Source organism: Drosophila elegans, unplaced genomic scaffold, assembly GCF_018152505.1.
Source record: "Drosophila elegans isolate 14027-0461.03 unplaced genomic scaffold, ASM1815250v1 contig_149, whole genome shotgun sequence".
NCBI classification, from domain to species: Eukaryota; Metazoa; Arthropoda; class Insecta; order Diptera; family Drosophilidae; genus Drosophila; species Drosophila elegans.
This window is the reverse complement of record NW_024545513.1, coordinates 19,202,045-19,211,583: the sequence shown is the minus strand read 5'-3', so window position 1 is coordinate 19,211,583 and position 9,539 is coordinate 19,202,045. Positions and strand designations below refer to the sequence as shown.

The window sequence follows — 9,539 nt, the reverse complement described above, 5'->3', positions numbered from 1 at the left end:
ATGAAATGCATTTTTAAAACATAAAAGTAAAGTAGATTTATCATTTATTAGGAATTAATTTGTTCTTATTATTTTAAATGTATTAGTATTTAAAATTAAAAAAAAAAACAAACAGCTGCGAGACAGTGTGCACACCTTTGATTTAACGTATTTATCGATAGTTTTGAGTTATCGCTAGCTTGCCATTGTTTTGTGCGCATTAAATTTCTTTTTACTAATGAACTGTGTTTAGTTAGTAAAAAAAAAGTATAGTTTACAATAAAATTGAGTACTTTTAAGCAGAATTTAATGGCCTAACTATTTACAGGTTCTAGAACAACTCTATACAAACAACTTCAGGTAGAAAGACACTTGCTACCAAAACACGTGCCAAAACAACGTTTATTTTTTTTTGCTCAAGTAGTAAATCACAACAAAAAACAGCAAAATGGGAATGGTAACGAAGCGCAAGAAGATGCATTATGGAGATACCCATTTGCAGAGAAGATGGCGTGTGCGAAATCGCCGTCGTGATCTCGACCAGATCGATGATGATTTGCGCACCCGTAGCGGTGAACTCATCAATCAGAATGTGGATCTGGAGAAGCCGGGATTCGCCCAGTTCTATTGTGTGCACTGTGCGAAGTACTTCATAGACGACACTGCCATGCAGGCCCATTTCCGCACCAAGGTGCACAAGAGGCGGCTCAAGGCGCTGGAAGTGGAGCCCTATAGCATCGAGGAGGCGGAACGCGCCGCGGGGCGTGGCAGCTTTGTGAAGCCCAAAAAAAGAACAATGGAAACACAGCCCTCCAAGGAGGATGTGGTCGCCGGCAAGAGGATCCGGGTGGAGGAGGTTGCGGAGAATACAGATGCCGCTGAATCCCCTTCCACATCCAAAACGAAGCGCAAGAAAGCCGAAAAGATGGAAACCTAGATATGGGAAAATAAACCTGTGCTTTGATCTAGCTTAGTGTTAAGTTCTCCTGGGAATAGTCTTATTTCTTCCCTTTGAAAATCTGTTTTCATTTAATTGCTTTATATAAATACACTAATGTTTCCTACATAAATCTGTTTATATGTGTTTCAATTCAATACAACTGCAAGTAACTGTGTTGGCGACCTTTCTCTTTATTATTTTATGATTTACCGGCTCGTGGTGAAGCCTTTTTTTAATTTATAACAATCAAAAAATAACTCCTCAACGAGGTTAAAAATTACAAAAAATTATACATTCGACTAAGGAATACACTTTAAAAATGTTCCAAAATTCTAATAGCCAATGCCTGTGTAGGCAAAAAGAATTAAGGTTAAATATACAAAAAAAATGGCTATGCAGAAATGTGACTAAACACTTCCAGTTTTAATTCCATAACTTTTCTTACAGACATCCCATTTGGATGTGGTATATCTTTAAAGTCTTGTGGCTACGGTATCTAAAAATCTGCATTTAAATCTTGGGTTGTTGTTTCGTTATAAATTTTTGTCATTTTTATGATGTAACCCCTTTCTAAATTTTCAAAAAAAAATGGCTTTGCAGAAAACTGACTAAACACCTCCAGTTTTAATTCCATAACTTTTCTTGCAGACATTCGATTTTAACGTGGTATATCTTTAAAGTCTTGTGGCTAAGGTATCTAAAAATCTGCATTTAAATCTTGGGTTATAGTTTCGTTTTAAATTTTTGTCATTTTTATGATGTAACCCCTTTCTAAATTTTCAAAAAAATGGCTTTGCAGAAAACTGACTAAACACCTCCAGTTTTAATTCCATAACTTTTCTTACAGACATTCGATTTGCATGTGGTATATCTTTAAAGTTTTGTGGCTGAGGTATCTAAAAATCTGCATTTAAATCTTGGGCTGCAGTTTGGTTTTAAATTTTTTCATTTTTATGATGTAACCCCTTTCTAAATTTTTTAAAAACATGGCTTTGGGGAAAACTGACTATTCACCTCCAGATTTAATTCCATAACTTATACAGACATCCCATTTGGATGTTGTAAATCGTTAAAGTCTTGTGGCTAAGGTATCTTAAAATCTGCATTTAAATCTTGGGTTGTAGTTTTAATTCCATAAATTTTCTTATAGACATTCGATTTGGATGTAACCCCTTTCTAAATTTTCAAAAAAATTGCTATGCAGAAAAGTGAGAAAACCTGAAATTCTAAGTTTATAACTTTTCTTACAGACATTCGATTTCGAGTAGTTTAAATTTAACGTATTGTGGCTTAATATCTTTTAAATCTGCGTTTAAATCTTCGTTTTTATATTCGTCCCAATTTTTGGTAGTTGTTATAACCCCTTTCTATATGTCAGTTCTAGGATTCAGGAACCAGGTCTCATACTTCATGGTATAAATATATTTTTGCTTCTTTATATATCTCCTTTCACATGGTTTTCTGATATACAATACATTATACTTAGGTTAGCTAAGACTATTCGAACTATTCAACTTGATGGATAGTGCAGAATTTCTGCCACTGGTCGGTGGCCATGCACTTGGGTTGCCTTTGCGGATCTTAACTTTACAATTTTTTCAAGCCTTGCGGCCATAATTCATAATCATAATCATTCTCTTCTCTTGTTTTTTTTCTTTTTGGTATTTTTGCCTATTGTTCATGATTTAAAACGTTTTCTATAAATATATGTGGATTGAGTGCTTCATTTGGTTTTCTTCCTGCAGCTTGAGGTAAGTAGATGCGGCCGAGCTGGGCACTTGGACACTGTACACTGGACGAGTTTTTTGGGTGCATATGAGATGTGCTCGGATGTGTGTTATTATCTATATACAATCGTGTGATATGTGATTCGGTTATATTTTATATACAAATGACGAGACTGGGTGGTGTATGAGTAATGTATGAGGACTAGTTTCACAGTTTGTTGATGGCCGATTGCTGCAGGTCGAGGGCCACCTGTTGCTTCAGCTGCTCTGGAGTGGCGGGCACCGTCTTGTGATTGTGATACCTTTGCCGTCGCACCTTGCGTGGTGTTCCATTTGCCACCTGATCCTGATCCGTTGCCGGCTGTTCTGCCTCTTCGGCGGCCGTGAAAAACGGATGCTGCAGTGCCTCATCGGCGGTGATGCGCTTGTGTGGATTAATCTCTAGCAGGCGATGCAGCAAATCATAGGCGCTGGCCGGAAAACATTCGTAGGCATCCAGGGGCTCCGTCAAGTACTCGCTATCCTCGCAGAGGCAGTTGAAGAAGTACTGATCACAGTTCCGGCACACCTCGCACTTTCCATCCACAGATTCATGGCTCTTCAGGAGCTTGGCATCAGCGAAAACGGATCGATGGCGAAAACGCAGGCACAACTTGCGAAGGTTAAGTGGCCTGGACCTCTGACTCAATGTAATCATGCGCTCCAAGGCCAAAGCCGTTTTCCTTATGGCCTGATCCCCGAATATGGTGACAATCTCGGCCAGGGCAATGAAATCATTGGGGGCCTTAAAAAACGGATACACCGATGACATGATCGAAAGGAAAATCACACCTGCCGCCCAAACATCCACGGCGGTGGTCTGATCCGGATATTTAAGCAATACCTCAGGCGGTCGATAGCCAGGTGTTCCTGCCCTGGAGGCGTGCACCTCTTTCTTCATCAGACAGTTGAGGCAAACCGAGGGATTGGCGAAGCAGAAGCATTTTGCACTGTTGGCCGCCGCTCCCGAGGCATTTCGATTCGTATTGTACTTGCTCCCGGAAGCGGTAGATGCTGCTTGATCCATTTGCGCTTGTGCCTGCTGATGCTGCTGCTGCTGCACCGGCTGTTGCTGGACAAGATTGGAGCCATCTACTGCTGGCTGCTGCAATTCGCTTTGGGCAATATCGTTTACCGGTTTCAGGGGCATCTTGGAGGATTCCTCGTGCAAACGCATACGCTTAACAGCGCCACCCAAACCTGCATCCGCTGGTGTACTTTGCTGCAGTGCCTCCGTTGTTTCCCGCTCACGTGGTCGCTTGCTGTTGTTGTTGTTGTTGTTGTTGTTGGCAGCGGAGGAGGCGACGGTCCCAGAAGAACCCATAACCGGAGGATTTACATGCTGGGCCAGGCCAAAGTCCACCAGGAGAAACTCACGACGGCGACGATTATAGAGAAAGTTACTCGGCTTCACGTCGCGATGGATGACATCGAACTTATGCACATGTCGCAGGGCCACCAGTAGATTGCGCATATATAATCGAATCTCAGACACGTCCATCCGCGTGTAAAAGTCATGGAATCGGTCATGAGCCATGTAGGGCATCACAAAAGCGGCGGAGGCGTCGCATCGCAGGCAGCAGTGGATGCCCACCACATTCTCCGTCCCCCTGGAAAATAAAGACTCGGAAAATAAATACTCAGAAAATAAATACTCAGAAAATAAATACTCAGCAGAAACTATTTTAATTTAGACTATAAAAAATCCTTTAAATTTATTGGCTAGCAGTGGGAGTTGAACCCGGAATTCTGTTACTAAGTCCATTATACAAAATTTGGAACTCATATTGATTTAACAATGTTCTGGGGTTTCAAAATTGGTGACGCTGTCCTGATTTAAATAAGATAATACTCCTGCTGAGTTTTGGAGGGCTAAAACTTTGAAATTAGTTATTTTCTAGTCTTAAAGGTAAATATTTTATATGTTAAATTAACTAAATAGTACATATACTCTATCGTTATAATTAAAAATAAAAATAAAAATATAATTAAAAAACATTCCGAATAAACTAATCCTGTCAATCCCGACTAAATTAGACTGCCGGATTATTTCACCTTCTTCTACTTCTTGTTTCCCTACGTTACTTGTGGATAAACAACAACAACAGAGACACCTCCACACTTCCGCCCACTAAGTCTGTATGTAAAAGAGAGAGAGAGAGATATATATAAAAAGAGAGAGGTGCTTCGACGTCACACTCAGAAGCAGTGATGTCTAGCCTTTTAGCTATTTCAAGTCAATATTTATTTAAAAAAACGTATTCTTGTATAAATTAATAAAACAAAAAAAAACCATGTTTAAATTCTGAAATTCGGAAAATGTTTTAAAAATATAGCCTAGTTATTTTAAAATTTTTTCTGTTTTTTTATGTTACGTTTTTATCAGTCTTTGCACGAAATAATGTAAGTCTTTTTTAAAGAACTTTAAAATAATTAATTACTTAACATTACATATTGAAACTAGAAATTATTTAAATAACCTTATGCTTCGTTTCCATAATAAAAATCGGCTTTTGATTAAGCAGGAACAGCTATGAATTGCATTTTGCTAACCACTTGTTTTGTTTAGCTTATCTTTTAGCCAACCGCTTAGCACACTTATGAAAGGTGAGCGATGGGCGATGTGGAATATGCGAGTTGCGAACTGGGCGATGGCCATACGGAATATGGTATACGGCATATGTGAATACGTGAGGGAGCACTCGGCATGGCCCAGTCATAATTATCGTCGGCTGTGACGCAATTGGGTCTGAAGAATTTGCGCAAATTGCTTGAGTAGACACAAAATCGCAGCAGGCAAATGGCAAATGGGTCTTCAAGGGGGCAAAAGATGGGTAATCAGGGGGCAGCCGGGCAGCCGGCTAATGTCAAACACGCAAAGCCGCCTACACAAACTGCCCACTTTCTTTCCCTCTCTTTATTTTTTTTTTTTGCTTTTTCGAGAGGGTGAATTATACAGCCGGCTGACGACGATACCCTAACTCCGCCGGTTCGAGGCGGTATTGAACCGATTTGAATTCGGATTCCGACTACTGCGCCTAATCTAATCGACTGGCGGGCAGGGCATGGCAATCGATAACAGACGGCTGGGATTGCAGGATATGCGAGTGTCTGTACTCGAAACCACGCATGTCTGATGTAAACAAACAGTACAACTGCCACACAGAAAACAAATTTTTATAGAATATGATAAAAATTTGATGATATTATCAGCATGTCAAATATTACAAACATATTGATTGTACAGAAATACATATATATATAAAACAATATTTGCAAGGCTGATAAAATACATATGTATGTAAATTCATTGGACGTTTGGGTTTTAAACGCGGGAGGCAGACGCTCTACAAATGTATAGCAAATGCAATTTATCTTCAAATTATATTATCATCTGAAAAAAATGGCGTAAAAATATATAAATGTGTCTATTTGTCTTAGGCAAATCTATTTGATTTTTTTCCGTGCAAAGGGAGATGCTATTTCACGTAAACAAATGTGGAATTTATCTAGGTTCGACATTATTCGCACATCAAAATGTGAAAAATGTAAATATATATATATATATATATAAATAGAAGGGAATTTTTTGCTGTGCAGAGAACGAGAGAGAGAGAGAGAGAGCGAGAGACAGGGAGGGCTTCGATGTAACTGTAAATGGGCACGTGAATGGCGTATGAAAGTGCAATAAACGAACGCCACAGTCTCTCCATCTCGCTCGTTCGTGCGGCGAAATAAATTGCAATGACGTAGATGGAGCCGCTACCGGCTGACGTCGTTTAACGGTGTTTGACGCAGGCGAGGACGAAAGAGCGTGGGTGTACACATGGCAGACATATCAGGGGATACACTAAGGATGCTAGGGATAGTATGGGATACGTGTAACTGAAGGACCTACCCCATTTTGGTCATGCACTGCAGCTCCTTCATTATCCTATCCGGATGACTGGTGGGTATATGATGTTTGATGGCAAACTTGCGACGCAGACTGTCCGGCAGATGCGATTCCCGCCGCAGTGTGCCCAGTAGAACCGTGCTAAAGGTTCCATTACCAATCCGGCTGTGCACATCGAACAGCTGGCCAATGTACGGTATTCGCACAAGGAGATCATTGATGGCTTCTACGGAGGTGGAGTATTGTGATTACTGGAGTTGGTACATAGGAGTTGGGATGCTTGAACTCACCTTCGCTTTTGTTGCGCGCCTGTTTAATGGTTCGCGGGGTGGCCGGCAAACCCAATAGTTCAGCTCCTGTGGGATCCGGCAACGGCTGCTCTTCCTGCTTGACCAGGCCGCCTTTTCCCCCAGCTCCTGGACTGTTGTATGATTGATGAGGGGTTGGTTTCTGGTGGTGATGATGATGATGATGATGCTGCAGCTGCTGCTGCTGCCTTTGCTGTTGCCTTGGAGCTGCTCGCCAGGATCCTCCCCCGTTGGCGTATACCATATTGGGACTCCCCGTTCCCGATTTGGGGCGACGATAGTGATTGCCGCCTGGCGTCGCCATATCCTGGCACAAGACGCGTTCGGCCATTATCCGGCGCTTTAACTGGGTATCTTAGAAGCAGACAAATCCTGGGCATCGGCTTGAAAGGGTATATGTATGGAGCTTTACTGATTTTGGTTTATATGCCTGCGAAGTAAACGGTTAATTTAAATTAAATCCAATGTAGTTATTAACTAAAGCCAAAGGGGTTCCGAAATGTTGGGAAAGTGGATTATGAATGGCATATTGTTGCCTCATGAATGGCATATTGACCTATCCGGCCAGGCCTACTCACTTGGATGCCTTTTACTTTTCCCAATCCCGAGTACGGATTAGCAAAGCCTGCTGCGCCGCCCTTTAATCCCGGAACTCTGGCTGTGGCGCAGCGTCCGCTGATGAGGAGTGGATTTCCTGGATAAAGCACATTTACTGGGCTCGTATTGTCGTGGCTAGGTATTTGGTATCAAACCATCGATGGCACTATTGATAATATCGATGGTTAAGTTCCAGTACAGCCGGTACCATCGATGGTTTTTTTTCGACTACGACGGAGGCCATAAAAAATAAGTGTGCTTCGCTGTATTTGCGCCGAGAATACCGCAACGTCTTGCGTTTCTCAACTGGTCACACTCCCTTGGCGGAAAATCTCTTTTTCGGAAGTGAGAAGTGTGCCATAGATTTCATTTTGCAAGGATATTTTCTTTTCGTTGTTAATTGTCATTTTTGAAACTTTCTCATTCATATATTTTAACGAATAAAAATTTGTTTTAAACTTAAATGTTTCTTATATTGTCTGGCTTTTGTTTTTGACCTAAAGTCAAATTCTATTTATTTTAATAAAAACAAACTTAAAAAACGATGGCCACGAAACAGCAGTGCTTAGAGATGGCACTTTTCAATTAAACACAATATCGTTCATCAGCCTACAGAAAATACCGATAATACCGAAAATACCATAAGAAGAATATCCCACAATCCCACAATCATCCTCTTGACGCGATATTCGTGTTTTAGGACATTTAGTGCGGGAGCCGGCGTCATTGAATTGCTCGAAACTTCTGCGGTTCTACGAAATTTCTCTGTTTTATTGTTAATTCCGACAATATGTCGCTGGAACAGGTAAGTGTGAATGGACAGCAGATGTGACATCATTTAATAAACGATTCACCCACTTGGAAAACAGCTGAAAAGCGATGTGGCCGAGTTTGCGGCCTTTTTGGAGCAGGCCAAAAGCGCCCGCGTAAAAGGCGTGCTGACCACGGCAAAAGCGGAGGCGGAACGGCAGATCGTCAACCTGGAGATGAAGGCGCGCATTGCGGCGGAGCGACAGGCGGCGGGATCCAGCGAGGCCAAGAGGTAAGCGCCGGGGTGCTCCAGGTTCGGGGAATACAGGGAATTTGAAACCCACGAGGGTCCCCAATTCGTATCTCAATAGTCACGTTGCTCAGACATATCCATTATAAACTTAAACCTTATCCATTGTTAACTTCTTGAACTTTGTCCAGAAATTTCTAGAAGTTTGGTCTGGTCATTAAGGAAGGCACGGGACGACCCTCATAAGTATATGTATAACATACATTGTATATGGATTCAAAGCAGAATAGTTCCCCATTCCCAACTTAACATCTTGCCGATTAGCCTTTTTCGGGACTCCAAATTTATAGACCCCTGTCATTTCTATTGCTTAAGGCTGCAGTCTTATCCTTTCTTTCTCGATCTCCTAGATATCTGCACGAGCTGACCGACTACGGCTGGGACCAGAGCCCCAAGTTCGTGAAGCTCTTCATCACGCTGAACGGCGTGCAGGGCTGTAAGGAGGAGGATGTGACCGTCAATTACACGACGAACTCACTCCAACTGCATGTGCGCGATCTGCAGGGCAAGGACTTTGGGCTGAGCGTGAACAACCTGCTGCATGGGATTGATGTGGAGAAGAGCTATCGGAAGATCAAAACAGACATGGTGGCCATCTATTTGAAGAAGGCCAAGGAGGGCGAGAATTGGGACGTGCTAACCGCCATCCAGAAACGGCTAAAGCAAAAGCAAGACACCGAAATGAGCAAGGATAGCGATAATCCGGAATCGGCGCTGGTTAACATCATGAAGAAGATGTACAACGATGGTGACACGAAGACGAAGCAAATGATTGCCAAGGCCTGGACAGAGAGTCAGGATAAGGTCAAGCTGGGAAAAGAGACGGGCGGCGGATTGGATTCTTTCGGCGATCTTTAGATATTATAACCCATTACCCATTACCCATTATCCAATCAACTTTATATGTATTGCTAAATACTTAGGATCTGCTTTGATTCCAGAACGCTTTGTATATGTGGATAAATAAAAACCCTGCGAGGGTATTAAGCTAAAA

At 41.8% G+C, this 9,539-nt stretch overlaps 3 protein-coding genes across 4 annotated transcripts; 2 read left to right on the top strand and 1 right to left on the bottom strand.

The window, feature by feature from the left end:
* Nucleotides 1-157: 157 nt before the first annotated feature.
* Nucleotides 158-1,049, top strand: LOC108138451 (zinc finger protein 593 homolog). Of its 2 annotated transcripts, none has more exons than XM_017260653.1 (2): nt 158-246; nt 308-1,049. In XM_017260653.1, exon 2 carries the CDS (start codon nt 428-430, stop codon nt 914-916), a length of 489 nt encoding a protein of 162 aa, XP_017116142.1. In that variant the 5' UTR covers nt 158-246; nt 308-427; the 3' UTR covers nt 917-1,049. The 2 variants fall into 2 exon arrangements, with proteins under 2 accessions (XP_017116142.1, XP_041563004.1); XM_041707070.1 differs by having other exon boundaries at nt 187-339; nt 404-1,049.
* A 1,274-nt stretch (nt 1,050-2,323) lies between these two features.
* Nucleotides 2,324-7,731, bottom strand: LOC108138493 (cell division cycle 7-related protein kinase). The gene is made up of 4 exons (XM_017260700.2): nt 7,467-7,731; nt 6,871-7,318; nt 6,584-6,806; nt 2,324-4,295 (listed from the first exon to the last, which is right to left on the bottom strand). Exons 2-4 carry the CDS (start codon nt 7,217-7,219, stop codon nt 2,855-2,857), a joined length of 2,013 nt encoding a protein of 670 aa, XP_017116189.1. The 5' UTR covers nt 7,220-7,318; nt 7,467-7,731; the 3' UTR covers nt 2,324-2,854.
* A 432-nt stretch (nt 7,732-8,163) lies between these two features.
* On the top strand, nt 8,164-9,539 carry LOC108138495 (calcyclin-binding protein). Its single transcript, XM_017260701.2, has 3 exons — nt 8,164-8,290; nt 8,355-8,527; nt 8,896-9,539. The coding sequence occupies exons 1-3, from the start codon at nt 8,276-8,278 to the stop codon at nt 9,401-9,403; spliced, it is 696 nt and encodes a 231-aa protein (XP_017116190.1). The 5' UTR covers nt 8,164-8,275; the 3' UTR covers nt 9,404-9,539.

What these genes read in the sequence shown, in the direction of transcription:
- LOC108138451 (XM_017260653.1), top strand. Translation starts at nt 428, where the DNA reads ATGGGAATGGTAACGAAGCGCAAGAAGATGCATTATGGAGATACCCAT.
- LOC108138493 (XM_017260700.2), bottom strand. Translation starts at nt 7,219, where the DNA reads ATGGCCGAACGCGTCTTGTGCCAGGATATGGCGACGCCAGGCGGCAAT. An exon ending in GGCGCGCAACAAAAGCGAAG is followed by an intron (nt 6,807 to 6,870) that starts GTGAGTTCAAGC and finishes CCACCTCCGTAG; the next exon opens with AAGCCATCAATGATCTCCTT. An exon ending in CAGTGCATGACCAAAATGGG is followed by an intron (nt 4,296 to 6,583) that starts GTAGGTCCTTCA and finishes TTTATTTTCCAG; the next exon opens with GGGGACGGAGAATGTGGTGG.
- LOC108138495 (XM_017260701.2), top strand. An exon ending in GGATCCAGCGAGGCCAAGAG is followed by an intron (nt 8,528 to 8,895) that starts GTAAGCGCCGGG and finishes TCGATCTCCTAG; the next exon opens with ATATCTGCACGAGCTGACCG.